Here is a 16085-nt window from a genome sequence, read left to right as displayed (position 1 = left end):
TCTATATATAATCATAACCTGTGAGACACATATTAAAAAGATAAATCTAAGTTGTTTTGTTAGATATTTTAAAATAAGAACTTATGCTTTTATATTATGTTCTAAAGTGGCTTTATTTGTTTTAGTGAGGTCGTATTTACCAAAATCTTTATTGTGTATAGGAACTAGAATTATGGATCACTCTGAGGCAATTATGGATCTCGAGGTTAGAGTGTTTGTTGTGGATGTCACCTTGACTCACAATGGCAAAGAGTATTCTATAAATGCCTTCAAGTCGTGGACTATGCATAACACATGGGTAGGACAGAATGGTTTAAGTTAGAAAAGCAAAGCAAGCTCTTTTTCTTAATGTTAAAGAAAGTTTTTGAGGAAAATGATGGACACTCTTCCTAAAAATTACGATGAATGTGGGAATCATAGTTGGGAAGAGTTGAATGAGCTTTCACGAGTGTTCAAATCCTACACTTGGAGGTTTGAGACTTGTTGTCCCAAACAAAGATGCTAGACACTTTGTGATGCCACCACCTCCAAATCCATTGCACTTTCTAAAACTGATGCTCACAATGTTGGTGGAGCCAATTTTCCACTATGGAGGCAAATTGGATGCTTTCAAAGATAATTCTTGAATACTTTGATGATGCAGGATATGCTATAAGGGTTGGTTCAAAAAGGATCTGCAGAGGCATTAACTGAACATTAACATGGTCATCACAAATGGGAATTAAGTAAATTGGTGACAAGGCACATAATGAAGATGCATAATGATAGGCCTTTGTTGAATATAGGATATAGTGTGGAAGAAGCAAAAGCGGCCATTGGGAAATTACCCAAAGGCTCACTCATCTAAAATGGTCTTAATGTGAAATTGGAAAATTTTCTTGTAAGAAAAGCAAATCCTATGGAAATATAATTATATTTCATGCATTGAAGTCGTTAAAATTATAAGTATATCCATGCATGCTTTTATAATGTTTAAATCATTAAATCTCTTTATTTTCAAAAATACACTTAAAATGTGTTCATTGTTGCTCATAGCATTGTTACTCACACTCAAGCCCTTTATTCCAAATCTTTCTTTGAAAATGCAATTATAATGTGTGCATTGTCACTCAAAGCATTGTCACTCATAGTCGTTGAAAGTAACAATTATAATATGTGCATTGTGACTTATAGCACTGCCACTCACAGTTATATAGTTTTTTGGAAATATAATTAAATTCAAAGCATCATGATAATCCTTGGGAAAATAATTATATTAAATTTCTTATGATAAGAATCGTTGGGAATACAATAATTGACGTTATCCTTTCTCTAAGAAGTTTATTTCAAATCTTTGATTGCACTTATTCCAACACTTTAACTTGCCAAACTTAAATACCTTATATTTTTCACCCACAACTTGGTATGTAGAGCATTCTCATCTCCTAGTCATTAGGGAAGCACTTCTTTATTTACTCCATAATTACTTTATTCTCGCTTCATTCTCTTATTCTTTTACTCTCCTCAGAGTCTACACATCTTGGCAAATCATTCTCATCTCGTTATAATTACTCTCACCTTATAGTCATGCAATTTCGTCTCATGTCATTTTCATTGCAAAAATCACCTTCCTTCTAGTTGCTACTACTTTGATCTCACCTTATAGATGATGTGCACTTCATATTGCTTCTGCACTCATATTACTTCATATTTGAAATGGATCTTTTGTCAATAATATCTCAATTGGAGCAAGGTATGATGAGTATATTAGAGTGAGTTACTCCACGACAAAGAGCTTGCAAGGAGCGCAAGTGAACACATGAACCATTAACACCATAATTTTTGTGTGCTCATAAGCACCAAGAGAAGGAAGAGATCCAAAGAATAAAATGTTTCAAGGACTCGAATAGGACTTCAATTAAGTAGATTGATTGCACCTTTCTGGCTAGCACGTGCTTTTGGCCACATCCTTATGATGAACTCGCATCCATTGTATGAAGACACAATGATTTGCAGAGAAGAATTGCTCATTCCTTGACAATATTTAAGAAATATGTTCTAAATGATGACAATTTAATGGGCAAGCATAAGACAAGTGGCTTTTGACATAAAGGACATGAATCAGGATGCTTTTTGAAATGTTGTGAGGCTCCCAATATCTCAAATTTTGAGGTCAAATTACTGTTTTTTTCACCCAAAGCATGAGTAATGTCTTGCATCATTTTACCTTTTTCACATGTCCATTTGTTTTGCATCTCCTCTTGCCATTTCTTCATTTCATCTTGCATTTGGGCTCGAAGATTTGAGAGCTCATCTTCTCTAGTCTCTCTCAGCTTTGTAGGCCTTCAGTTTCTGTGTCTTGCATCTTGCATATTCCCTTGAGTGTTGATATGCAAGCCTTGGCGCTCAGGTCTTCTATTTTCTCCGCCTTCGTCTAGATGAGGCTATACTTCCGATCCTTATCCCCTCTTGTTTTCTAGTCGGCTGAGCTTTCTTTTGTCCCCATAATGGTAGTCTTTCTTGATCTGAGCTGCTATGGGCCTCGGGGCCCCCTGTCAAGTGTCAGAGGAGAAGGGGCCCGCGATAGCTTGGAGGGCTCTTGTACTAGCGAAGGGCTCTCGTGGCGATTTGGGCAGCCAGCACGCAGTAAGCAGCAAGCAACACAGGGGAGGGCGCACATCAGGCGCGGCAGGCAATAGAGGCGCAAGAGAGGCGCAACGTGGCAGGGGCCTGGAGAGCAGAGGAGGCGTCGAGAGGGGTGAGCAAGCAGAAGCGCGAAGAGAGGGAGCAGTAGTAGAGGAGGCACGAGCGGGCGGGCAGGGTGGAGGAGCTAGCGTGGAAGGGAGCGGGAGCATGGCAGGGAGCTGGAGCAGCGTGGTGTGGTGGAGAGGCATGGCAGGGAGATGGTGAGGTGTGGCGAGGAGGAGCAGCAGCAAGGTGTGGAGGGAGAAGAGGCCTGGAGAGGGAGCAGCATGGCATGAGAGAGAGAGAGAGAGAGAGAGAGAGAGAGAGAGAGAGAGAGAGAGAGAGAGAGAGAGAGAGAAGAGGCATGGAGAGAGAGCATACAAGATATCTATGCAAATAGCTGAGATGCTGGTGACTATTACTTGAATTGGCATTGAACAATTAGTAGTACTAAAGCCAACACAATATCTTAATCTAGGAACAGATTAAATAGGAGTATTATAATTAGTAATGATGCGTGTGACAAATATACGGGCAAAATCGGTCATCACTTAGAATCATGACGTTTGAATTCAGAGACTCATATTATTGGCCGTATTTTCTTAACCAAAACCCTAGCAACTCAGCTCTTTATTGTTTTAACAGAAACCCTAGCAACTCAGTGCTTATTTGCATCCCCATTGTAATTGTTCATTTGTGGAGAGGCATGATGCCATTTGGAAAACATATGCATCCCCATTGTGGTTATTTGTTTGTGAAAAGGCACCATCCCATTCGGAAATAATTTTCATCGCCTGGTAAGAATAAGGCAGAGATGGTGTGATCTATCTAGTGCATGGTAAAATGCCTTGTGATCTTTTGTGCCAAATGTGAGCGGTTTCCTTGAGGAGAATTCTTTTAAAGTTCAAGAGAGGAAACATGGTATGGGAAATTGGATCTAGGAATGATGCACTTGGAAAGAAATTTATCCATTATCTATTTAGAAAAGAGGCACTCAAGTTTGAGATAAAAACATCACATGGGAAGTTGGATCTAGAATGTGTTTGCGGGTGTGATTGAGGTGTGAGTTGAGCAAGAGAGGAGGGAGTTTGAGAAGTTAGAATAGATTTGAGAAAGGGAGGGAGAGGGGCGAATTGCTTAAAATGACTGCAATAAAAATAAATCCTAAGTATATCAGACTTGATGGCTTGATTCAGGTGGACACTCAGGATCTCTTTTTTACATTGATCCTGACAAAATCAAGGAAGGCTCATTAAGGAGTGAACTTTATGTATGTTTATATTACAAGAAGCAGTCCCCAAAGAGGAAACATGCAATTACAATATCAAAAGATGTCGATATAGGGCAAGTAAATAGAGGAATCTATCTGACGAGCACATAGACAATCATAAAAAGATTTCCTGAGAATATGTGTATGCCACCTTTTGGATTCTTACTTCTTGCTTCTATTTTAACTGTTTGGAATTTTTTTATCTTTTAAGAGCTAAGTACTAATAAATATTAATCGAAGTGCTTTTTCAGGTCAGTAGTGTTGTTGGGAAGATTCCATCACTTGCACAAGCAAATATAAAGAGTGCAAACTGAAATTTTTTTCTTAAACAGATATATCACCAGTTTCTTTGTTCTAATTGAAGTAGTTTTGATTATTGTGGGACTTCTTTCTAGATTAGACATGTTGACATTGAAAACTATATTGGCATGCACTATTAATAACAATAAATTACCAGACTGGATTTTTGACCAATGTACCATTGTAGCTACCAGGGAACGGGAACGTTCCAGAAATTTGGATGTCAGAACGGGAACGTTCCAGGAAGGGGGAACAGGAACTGAAACGCGACCTCATACACGACACATCATGATATGACATAAAACTATGGTAGAAAATGAAAGAAACTAACATTTTACAGCTTTAATATTTCTATATAAGCTCTTAAATACCCATTTGAAACTTTCAAATAGATTTTTTTTTTTGACATTCCAGGGCGTTCCAGTTTTGCCTTGCTTCCTGGAACGGCGTTCCGGATGTCGGAATGATGTTCCTTGGTAACTATGATATGGGGGTCCTATCGCCTCATTCTCACCCTTTTTATTATTTATTCATTTCAACTTCTCCACAAATCTGTTAACGAAAACAACAATAATTTGGAGCATTATCATGGTCATCTTCAGTCATGGGATCTCCCCTAGCAATGGCAATCATTCCTCAAGACCTTGGATGACTAAACTTTGCCAAACTCCACCATCCTTCCTTGGTACTTTGAACCCTTTGAGAGTTTGCCATCTCCAATACATGGTCCTTTTTGTCTAAAAACACTTACAAAGGAGGATTAGAATAAAGATTTGAAACCAAACTACACAATATACTCACCGTGAAGTGGGATTAAACAACTCCCTCTAGTCCTGAGGGAAGAGGCCTCTGCAGTAGATCCATGTTTCCAAACTTCTGTAACATTAATTCCATAATACTGTTTATTACCAGTATTCTACGCAAATTAAGAGACTTAGCAAAAATTGTGTGCAAGAAAAGACTAGTTCCCTGATGTAGGAGCTGAGTGGATTGCTCAAAATACACTTGAGCTGGCTACAACTAAACTATCCTTGCTCACTTGAATTGGGACTGTCAGAAGCTGTAAGTTGTCTGTGAAATGAGAGCACATGACTGTGTAAAACTGAGCATGAAGGCTGGTCATGACTGAGCATCAAGAGTAATCATAATGCAGCATGAATACTGGATAGTTCTTAGGCATCAACATGCAAAAGGGCAGCTCTCAAGAAACACGGCAAACTCAATACCTAGGACAACTCTTTAATGGTAGCAACTCGAACTGTCACTTCTCTTCACAAAACACATATCCGCTTGCTTGGTAATTCATGGAATATCTTAAAATTTGGAAATTTCAAGATCTTTAAATTTAGGATGTTTGTCAAAAGAATGCATATGTTTTCCTACTGTTCAGTTAGGTACTAGTTGGCTAGGGTCTAGCATTTGAGGGTCGACCCCCATTGAAGGGATTATGGGCATTAGTGTCCCACAAGTTGAGACAGATCGCTATATGAGACATGTAAAGACCATACCCCACCCGAATACCCAAATGTGGGACCAAATCAAATGCATAGAATTATACCGACCCAGTAACTATTAAAGAGAATTTATAGAAGCCTTGGGTGTGGGCCTGTGAACATGAAAGAGTTGAAGAGATACAAGACAAGACAAGACAAGACAAACAAATAGGCTGGTTATGTGAGAGGGCTAACCACACTCAAACTCACCCTAGCCCTTTGAATAGGGCTAACTTCCAGAAGGGTGAACAGAAGTAAAATCATAGTAGTATTGATCACCCAATTTGAAGTGGCATGCTGATGTGGCAGCCATGCCATGTGGCATGGGACACATGGAAGCCCATGAGGTGGCACATGGCACATGGCGGCTAGTGGGGACATATGGAGGGCCATGCATGAACCATGGCACCGCTTGCCATTGCAGGAACTCGAGCCCCCATGCAACCCACCAATTTACAAGAAAGCCAGTCCTCTATGCCAAAATGGGCACGAATTCCCAGGTTTGAAGCACAACTCCCCCCCCCCCCCCAAAAAAAAAAAAAGGCAGCCTTCCCTCCCTTCATTGAAACAAATTCTCAACCCCCTTGATGGTTCATGCTCTCCATCCCCCTGCCTCTACAACTCCTTCCCACACAAGCTTGCAGCAGCTTCTTCTGCAGCAATAACAGCCCCTTCTGCTCCCTTTGCACCAACCCCTTCTGCAGCAACTCGAGCACCCGTTTGTAAATGTGCTTGTGCCCTAGCTCCCCCTTATCCACTCATATCCTCACACTCAAAGGCCTCACACCTAGGGGGGTCGCAACGAGGTCTCTTCAATGAGACTCTTGACCCATGCACACTCTGTATGTCAACCATGCACCCCTCACCATGACGCTACGACCACGTCAAGGGTGCTTGCCACTCACCACAAACCAGGAAAAAAAAAGGGAAACTTGACAAAGTTAATACCTTTTATTTTTCACCCGCAACTTGGTATGTAGAGCATTCTCATCTCCTAGTCATCAGGGAAGCACTTCTTTGTTTACTCCATTTTTGCTTCATTCTCGTATTCTTTTACTCTCCTCAGAGTTTACACATCTTTGGCAAATCATTCTCATCATGTTATAATTACTCTCACCTTATAGCCATGCAATTTCGTCTCATGTCATTTTCATTGTAAAAGTCGCCTTCCTTCTAGTTGCTACTTCTTTGATCTCACCTTATAGTTTATGTGCACTTCATATTGCTTTTGCACTCACATTACTTCATATTTGAAAGGGAGCTTTTCTCAATAATATCTCAATTGGAGCAAGGTATGATGAGTATATTAGAGTGAGTTACTCAATGACAAAGAGCTTGCAAGGAGCGCAAGTGAGCACATGAACCATTAACACCATAAATTTTGTGTGCTCATAAGCTCCAAGAGAAGGAAGAGCTCCAAAGAATAAAAGGTTTCAAGGACTCGAACGGGACTCCAATTAAGTAGATTAATTGCACTTTTTTGACTAGCGCTTGCTTTTGGCCACATCCTTATGATGAAGCCGCATCCATTGTATGAAGACAAAATGATTTGCAGAGAAGAATTGCTCATCCCTTGACAATATTTAAGAAATATGTTCTAAATGAGGACAATTTTATAGGCAAGCATAAGACAAGTGGCTTCTAACACAAAGGATATAAATCATGGTCCTTTTTGAAATGTTGTAAGGTGTTTATTCATACCATTATTAAGTCTTGGAGATTTTATATGACTCTCCTGGTAAATTAATCTTATGTAATGTCATCAACTCCTTTTGTAAGTTTACTTGTATTTGATAAAAAGACCTTTCGAAATTTGTTTAGTTTTCTTTGACTATTATAAATTTTCTTGTATTTGCTTTAAACTTAAAATTTTAGATATGTTTTTAAATTTTAGAGGATCCTCTTTTCTTAATTAGTATTGAAAAGTAATTATACAATTTATTTTGAAGAGCATATTAGTCCAATAATAAATGAAATAGGTTTTAAGAGTAGCATTTAAGGATAATCGAGTCTTAATTTGTGTCTTGGGTTGGACAATAAGACTCAAAAGCTAATATAGACTCAAAGATCATGTTGATTTAAGTCCATCGTGGTCTCTCCTTTTTCAAGAACTAGTGAAAACAAGTTATTTGGCTTAGACAATAATGAGGAACATGGTGGGGACTCATTGTGGGGCCTAAGTGATATGTTGAACTTCTGGTTAAATGTAAACGACACATTGTCGTTTAAAGTGATAAAACTGTCATTGTGTGTGAATGCTAGCGTCGGTGCCATGAAAGTCTTGGGGTAGGGTAAGATCAATCATAGATCTTTAGATATCTAAACTTTGCTCTAGAAAGTGAAAGGGCATGAATCATAAAGATTTACATGAATGTCTCTCCAACACAACTTTGGCACTTGTTCTCACCTCATTCTGTTTCACCTCTTTTCTCATAATTTTATAGCTATCTCTTGTTCTCAACTATGTGTTGAGAAACCTAGGTTTCTTAAATTCTAAATGTGGGTTAAAATGCTATACTTTGTCACTCAACATATTAATAGTGGCGTTTGCTATATATATAGTTAGGGTGGGTCCACTACACTATTGTGTTAGGCCTTTATTCCTCCTACCAATAATTCTTGACCTTGTGTGAACTTTGCATCACTCACTCTTGCGTGATAGGGTAGGTTGGAGAAAGTTATAGATTTTAGTTTTTTGGATGAATCACTTGAAGTAATTGTTTGATGTTGGTTTATTAATGGTTAGGAGCTCTACTAGTATGGAAATTGAGAAGCCTTTATGAGAATTTGTCATGAAGTTGAGACCACATTGTGTGCTAGAATCCTTCCTTGGCCTTCTTTCCATGCGCCCTGGGTGTGCACACTTAGGCGCGTGACGACCTGCAACCGGGTGTGCAAACAGATCCTCCCTTGCCTCCATGGGCTGAATTGGCCACTGGTTTAGATTTCAGGTTGCCTTTAATTTTAAGGGCAAGAATTTGGTGTTTTATTTGTAAATATTAGCATTTATATGATTTTTATGGTCCAATCCTAGCTAAGATTTTGGATTGCCCTAGTCTTATTCTTGCTGCTAAGGTAGGATTCACAAACAGGTGTGGGCATCCCAGCAAAGATGACATCCGTGAATAGCGTGCTGTCATTTCGATTGTTTGCCCTCAAATGGTTTCACAAATGGGCGCGGACATGCTTATGTGGCATCCCAATAAAGTTTGGGCAGAGGATTTTTCTTGGGCGATAAAAAAAATTGGAGGCGGTCAAGAATAGATGATAACCACATGGCCATTTCTGATTTGCTTGATTTTAAAGATTTATGTGTTTGTCTAGTGCCCGTTTGTAAATGTGCTTGTGCCCTAGCTCCCCCTTAGTCGGAGGACATGTAGCATGAAAAGTCTTGGATGGTGTGATGAAAAGTCTTGGGTCGGTGCCATGAAAAGTCTTTGGGCGGTGCCATGCTTGAGCTACCACCTACCATAATTGAAAGCTGGGCAGGAAAAGTCTTGGCTGGGAGCCATGAAACGTGTTTGTGCAAGTGCCATGAACTTTCCAAGGTGGAGTCTGCTTTTCTATGGCAGAGCTTTCTCTACTCCTTCCTTTGCGCGTGTGTGAGCTTTCTCTGCTCCTTCCTTTGCTCCACCATAAATCCACCATAAAGTTTGGGCAGAGGATTTTTCTTGGGCGATAAAAAAAATTGGAGGCGGTCAAAATAGATGATAACCACATGGCCATTTCTGATTTGCTTGATTTTAAAGATTTATGTGTTTGTCTAGTGCCCGTTTGTAAATGTGCTTGTGCCCTAGCTCCCCCTTAGTCGGAGGACATGTAGGGCCCCATGGTCCAAAGTAAATCTTTGTACAGTGGGAGGGCCCATGGTATCAGCCTAACTGTTTCTCGAAAAACAGTTGTTGGAGATTGTACCGTCCCATCTTGGAAAGCAGGTCACACCTCATAATGACCAAGTGCCATGTAAAGTCTTTATGCTTGAGCTACCACCTACCATATTTGAAAGCTGGGCAGGAAAAATCTTGGGTGGGAGATTTGCATTTTGCCAAAGTGGAGGTTGTTTTTCTATGGCAGAGCTTTCTCTACTCCTTCCTTTGCTCCACCACAAATTCACCCCCCCACTCCCCACTCCAAGCACTTCTGGATCACATATTCTCCTCCTCGTCTAGTTTCTCCCTAGCTTCATATATTCTCCTCCTCGTCTAGTTTCTCCCTAGCTTTTGAGTTTCGCTCCAAATCTTAGCCTAGTTCTCTGTGAGGGACGTGAATCACCATTCCAATGGCAAGTTCTTCTGCCATGAGCATGCCTAAAGCAGCCCAGGTTATTGGTACGCATCTAGTGTTCATTAACCATCGTGGCTTGCGAATGAAGCGTGGATTTGCCAGTCATCTCTACGTCGGTCTCAAGCAACGTGGGATCACAGCATTTTTTGACGCAGAGGAGCTTCCCAAAGGAGGGAACGTTCGTCCTGAAATGCTGGAAGCCGCCCGCGCAGCAACCGTTTTTGTGGCCATATTCACTGAAGATTATGCTGCTTCTCATTGGTGCCTAGACGAGCTTGCGGAAGCCGTGGAAAGTTGCCGGTCCTCCAATGACCATGTGATTATCCCGGTGTTCTTTGACGTGAAATCGGAAGATTTGCGCAGAGTCTCAGCAGAAGACCTTCAGAATGAAAACGGACCTATTGCAAAGGCGTTCAAAGCTCACCTCCATATTGCTTGCAAAGGCAAGCACAGCCAAGATAGTATTGATCGGTGGAAGAATGCCTTGAACTATGCCTCTTGGCTAGAAGGCTTCAGGCTCGAGACCTACAACGGGTAACAACTTCGTCGACTCTCATCCTCGTATACAGTTTTCATGTCAAGTTTTAGCTTTTCATCCATCAATCGCAACGCGCTGTGGAAGCTATCTCATTTCGCACTATTTGATCATGATATCCTGCTCATGTGCAGTTTCGAGGGCAACTTGGTGGAAAAAGTCGTAGCAACGATAGTGAATGAGATAGACGCCAGATCTTGGATGCGCGTCGATGTAGTGCCCCACCCAGTTGGTCTAGAACAAAGGGTCCAAGAAGTTGTGGAGCTGTTATGCTTGGAGGAAAAGAGTGCTGTAAAGTTTGTCCTAATGTATGGTATGAGCGGAGTTGGCAAGACGGTCATTGCCCGAGCTGTTCATCAGAGCATTGCAGGCAAGGAGTTTCACGCAGTAAGCTTCGTGAAAGATTGCGGGGACAAGGAGTTGAGCCACATACAGCATTCTCTGCGGCATGATTTGTTGCTTGACAAGTATGAGGACCGGCAGGACGACATCGACAGAGGAAGAGCGCTCTTGCGATCCCGCTTGAGGGAGAAGAAGGTTTTGATTGTATTGGATGATATAAAGGAGTTCGAAGATATCACAAAAATTATAGATCTAAAAGCCCTTTGTTTAGGTAGCCGCATCCTCGTTACTGCTACGGATCAAGCAGTATATCCTCATCGTAACTACCTCTGTGCTGCGTTTAAGCGCGATTCGTATCATGTTCGACGGATGAATGGTTATGAGTCCCAGCGGCTCTTTTCTCTACACGCTTTCGGCAACTCTGATCCACCAAGCGATTTTGAGAACTCTGGTTTGGTGGCAGCGGTTGTGGACGAGTGCAATGGGCTCCCGCTTGCTCTTGTCGTGCTTGGAGCGCACTTAGGTCAATATGCTTATCTCGGGGGAAATGAGGGCAAGGAAAGGCAGTTACAATTCTGGGAAGAGACAATTCAGAAGCTAAGGGATAATCACCACCCAGAAGGAAAGATAGCAGGCAGACTCAAGATTAGTTATGATGCTTTGGAAGAAAATGAGAAAGAGATGTTTCTAGATGTGGCTTGCTTGCTGAATGGAGAAAAAGAGAGCTGTGCGCAGTATTTCTGGGAAAGTACGAGAAGCTACCCTGTAGGTGGTATGTGGAAGTTGAAGCGGCGTTGTCTGGTAGAGATTGATAAGTATGGCCACAAGACAATACGAATGCATAATCAGCTGAGGAATTTGGGCAGGGTAATTGTACGCAGGGAATTCAAAGAGAGAGGTGAATGGAGTCGGATTTGGGCTGATGACGACTTGGAAAACCTGGCGAGAAGTGGAAAGGTATGTATGTAAGTTGTATTGGCATCTGTGAACGTTCTTTTTCTGCCGTTTCTTTCAACACATAAGGAAATCTGCAACTTAACTTATGGAGTGCTGCTGCTTAGAAGCTGAAATGCGCGCTTTTGCAGATAAATTTTGCGTTGATAGCACTAGTGTGTGATGTATCAGTCGGTTTTGTGACCTCAGGACCTTACAAAGGTACGCGGGCTGTCGACTTCCATGGCTAAGCTGGATGCCGCTCTCCTCTCCCGAATGAAGTCCTTGCAACTGCTGTTCCTCAAGGGCACACTCTTGGAGGGTAATCCTCAGGGACTCACCCAGCTGCAACTCAGGTGGTTGAAGTGGCCACACTTACCCTCCAATCCTCTACCTCAACAATTGAAGCTGCAGTTTCTTACGGTGCTGCAAATTTGCGACAGCGACTTCAAGTTTTGCAGCAGCGTCACAAGTGCAGCCACAAGTCCTGACGTTTCCGCAATAGCCACCCAGCACCAACAATCAGGTCGGAAGCGAAAGCGGAGCGGTGTTTTGACAGAACATTTACCGATGCAGACGCTTCCTGGGAACTTGGGATTTGCCATTCTCTTGAAGCACTTGGAGTGTCCTGCACTCGGGGCTCTGCCGCCATCTTTTGGGAATCTGAAAAACCTCGAGCATTTGCATCTCACCGATTGCACTAGACTCTCCCAGCTGCCATCGACCTTTGGAGATCTCCACGCCCTCCAGTACCTGCGGATGGAGAAATGCACACGCCTCTCGCACCTACCCTCAACCTTTGGGGATCTTCGAGCCCTTTCGGAGTTGTCTATGAGCCATTGCACGAGTCTCTCCAAATTGCCATCAACCTTTGGAAACTTGCACGTCCTTTCAAAGTTGTCTATGGACCATTGCACGAGTCTCTCCAAACTGCCATCAACCTTTGGGAACTTGCACTCCCTTTCGAAGTTGTATATGAGCCATTGCACGAGTCTCTCTAAACTGCCATCAACCTTTGGGGATCTTCAAGCCCTTTCAGAGTTGACTATGATCAATTGCACGAGGCTCTCCAAACTCCCATCAACCTTTGGGAACTTGCATGCCCTTTCGATGGTGTCGATGAACAATTGCACGAGTCTCTCCAAACTGCCATCAACCTTTGGAAACCTGCATGCCCTTAACTATTTGGCTATGAATTATTGCACGAGTCTCTCCAAACTGCCATCAACCTTTGGAAACTTGCATGCCCTTTCGCAATTAAAAATGGTTGGTTGCATGAGTCTCTCCAAACTGCCATTAACCTTTGGGAACCTGCATGCCCTTTCGAAATTGGAAATGGGTGGTTGCACGAGTCTTTCCAAACTGCCATCAACCTTTGGGAACCTGCATGCCCTTTGGTATTTGCATATGGCTTGTTGCACGAGTCTCTCCAAACTGCCACCAACCTTTGGGAACCTGCACGCCCTTTTGTGGTTGTGTATGGGCAATTGCACGAGTCTCTCCAAATTACCGTCAACCTTTGGAAACCTGCATGCTCTTTTCGAATTGTTTATGGACGGTTGCACGAGCCTCTCCAAATTGCCATCAACCTTTGGGAACTTGCGCAACCTCCTGTCGATGAATATAGACGGTTGTACGAGTCTCTTCAAACTGCCATCAACCTTTGGAAACTTGCACGCCCTTTCGGAGTTGTCTATGAACAATTGCACGAGTCTCTCCAAATTGCCATCAACCTTTGGAAGCTTGTAAGCCCTACCAGTGTATCCAAGTATCAAGGCCTTGTGAAAGTTGAGGTCGACAAATGGGTTTGTTTGACTGTAATGCCTCAAAAGCCCTTGCACTAGGAGGAGTAAAAGATATGTTTTTCCTATGCTTGCTCCTCTTGTGAGAAATAACTACACTTTGTCAAATTACATATATTCTCTTTTGAATCATGGGGTCATCAAATAATTCTCGCTCTCTATGTTAAGAGAATATAGTATTTGGAAATAATACTTGTCAAATAGTTCTTGTCTTTTAATGTCAAATAGATGTTGGTCCTTGGGACTTTCCCAGCTGAAGTTCGAATTTTCTTGCACGCTCTTCATGTACATCTGTGATCATAGATTCCTATCCGTTCAATGTCCTTCTCATATTCGACATATTTATCTCTCCTATCAAATTTAATTAGTTAATTAGTTTTGGTGCATGGTGGCTTAAGTAAGCTATGTTTATCTATCCCTTAATTTATTTCTATTTTAAATAACCTATGTTTTTCTATGGCTTAATTCATTAATGTGCATTCATTAGCCTATTTCTCCATTAACTTAATGAAATTTATGCATAGACTATGTCCAAGGGGGGCTTCCCCAAACATTCAAGAACCCAAAGCCTTCTTTTTCCCAAGCCTGAGTCCTAGGTTATTAAGTAATATTATGTCCCTCTTTCTTTATAATAGTATTGTGAATCCGCCCTCATCCCCCCTCTCCCTTTAGGAACTTTCCTGTTTAATGCCTTTCATAAGTGATCCATCGCGCGCCGCCTCTGTAGATCAACAGTCCCACCGGTAGTCGCCTTTGGAAAAATTTTGGGACTTGGGAATCTTTTCTCTGTCAGCGCGCCCACCATGTCGTCACGAATTGTGGAGTTCTGAGTACCCTCTGACCGAGACCAGCAGCTAGATCGCCTCCAAGCCTTGGACCATGTGGAGTCATGTGGACGTAGACAACGATAGATTTTGCGCCACCGCCCTTGGGGAGACCTCTGTATAGCCGCCGCCCGTATCGTTATTTCTCTTCCTAACCTTGCATCAAAAGTTCAACGGTTTCATTTACTTATTTTATAATTTCAAAAGAAAAAAGGAAAAAAAAGAGAAAGCATTCTAAAGGCCAACTCAAGAAGACTCTCTTCCATTTAGCGACCTATAACTCAAGTGCTAAGCCACTCCAGTGACTAGCGAGGCCGTATAAAAGAGAAAGAAGAAGATGAAAATTCAGCAAGCTACGAGGCTCCTATTAGCGATCGGAGCTCAACAAGGCGAAGATCAATGCCAATTTTGAACGCTCGAATCAAGAAGGCGATTGGCACCACGAATTATCGAGCAATCAATTGGAGATCAGTCGAGCGCAAAGGTGACTTCGAGCGACATCATCGGTCACATATTTCCCACTCTAGTCCTTTCTACCTCCGATCAGATAGCGAGATAAGTGATTTCTTTTGCTTTATATTTCATACACTTAGTATCTTTCGCCATCTGTTGTCTTACCATACACTTTAATCACATCTTTATTTCATCCACTTAATTCTCATACACTTAATATCTTTATTTTTCCTTCGTTCTGCTTTATTTGTATTTATCGCATTATCATGGCGCATCAACCACAACCACCCATGCTCCAAGAGCAGTGAGATGCACTTAAGGCACAGTTGGCCGATGACCGTGAGCATAGGGAGAGATTGAAAAGAAAATCAATGGTAAGAAAAGGAAGAGACATTCATCTGACGATGAGTCATCCTACGATGATACTATTATCAGGACAATCAAAGTCACACTGAGAACACAAAATTCGAGGAAGAAGAGTAAGAGAAGTAGAAAAGCTTTCTCATTTCAAAATTTTGATGGAAAGAAAGAAGCATGCACTATCTTGTCTTGGATCAGTCAACTAGATGATTATTTTTTGGGGGAAAAATTCTCTTAAAAAGATAAGATTAAATGTGTTGCAAATCATTTAGTAGAGAGTGTTGCACTTTGGTGGAACATCACTAAGCACAGTAAAAGGCGACCAAAATCTTAGAAGTCTTTTCAAAAGCTCATCAAGAAAGATTTTCGTCCCTCACATTTCAAAGCAAAAGCTAGACAACAATGGGATACTTTCAGGCAGTTCGATAAGGAAACGATCTCCACATATACTGATAGATTTTGGCAAACGTTGATCCAATTACAATCCTTGGAGAAAGTTAATGAGCGAGATCAACGCAGAAAGTATGTGGCAGGTCTAAAGTTTAAGTTGAGAGCTGAGATTAACATGTTTCATCCTCGCTCACTAAGCTCAGCAATTTCTCTTGCAATGAATTGTGAAAGGAAGAATGGGATCCCAATAGAAGGAAAAGATCCAGAACGGCATGTACCCTTCCATAAGAAAAAAAGATTTGATAAAAAGCCCTTCTATAAATCTAAAAATGGTTTTGTTCCACGGAAGATAGATTCAAAGAAAGAAAGAAATAAGGTGTTTCAAATGCAACAAGCTGGGGCACATAGCCACTGAGTGTCCTGAAAGAAAGAAGA

At 41.6% G+C, this 16085-nt stretch overlaps 1 protein-coding gene across 1 annotated transcript in view; it reads left to right on the top strand.

The window, feature by feature from the left end:
- The first annotated feature begins 10002 nt into the window (after positions 1–10002).
- Positions 10003–16085, top strand: part of LOC147885583 (disease resistance protein RUN1-like) — an 80347-nt gene continuing 74264 nt past the window's right edge. The window contains exons 1-3 of the mRNA XM_087396153.1: positions 10003–10545; positions 10681–11845; positions 12032–12668. Coding sequence (XP_087252279.1) covers positions 10007–10545; positions 10681–11845; positions 12032–12668 — 2341 coding nt within the window. The 5' untranslated portion in view covers positions 10003–10006. The remainder of the gene's footprint in view (positions 10546–10680; positions 11846–12031; positions 12669–16085) is intronic.

The sequence above is a fragment of the Dipteris shenzhenensis genome, chromosome 25, assembly GCF_047967505.1.
Source record: "Dipteris shenzhenensis isolate YYH24624 ecotype China chromosome 25, Dip_SZ_1.0, whole genome shotgun sequence".
Classification (NCBI taxonomy): Eukaryota; Viridiplantae; Streptophyta; class Polypodiopsida; order Gleicheniales; family Dipteridaceae; genus Dipteris; species Dipteris shenzhenensis.
The sequence above is the reverse complement of the archived record's forward strand: the minus strand, read 5'-3'. Positions and strand labels throughout refer to the sequence as shown.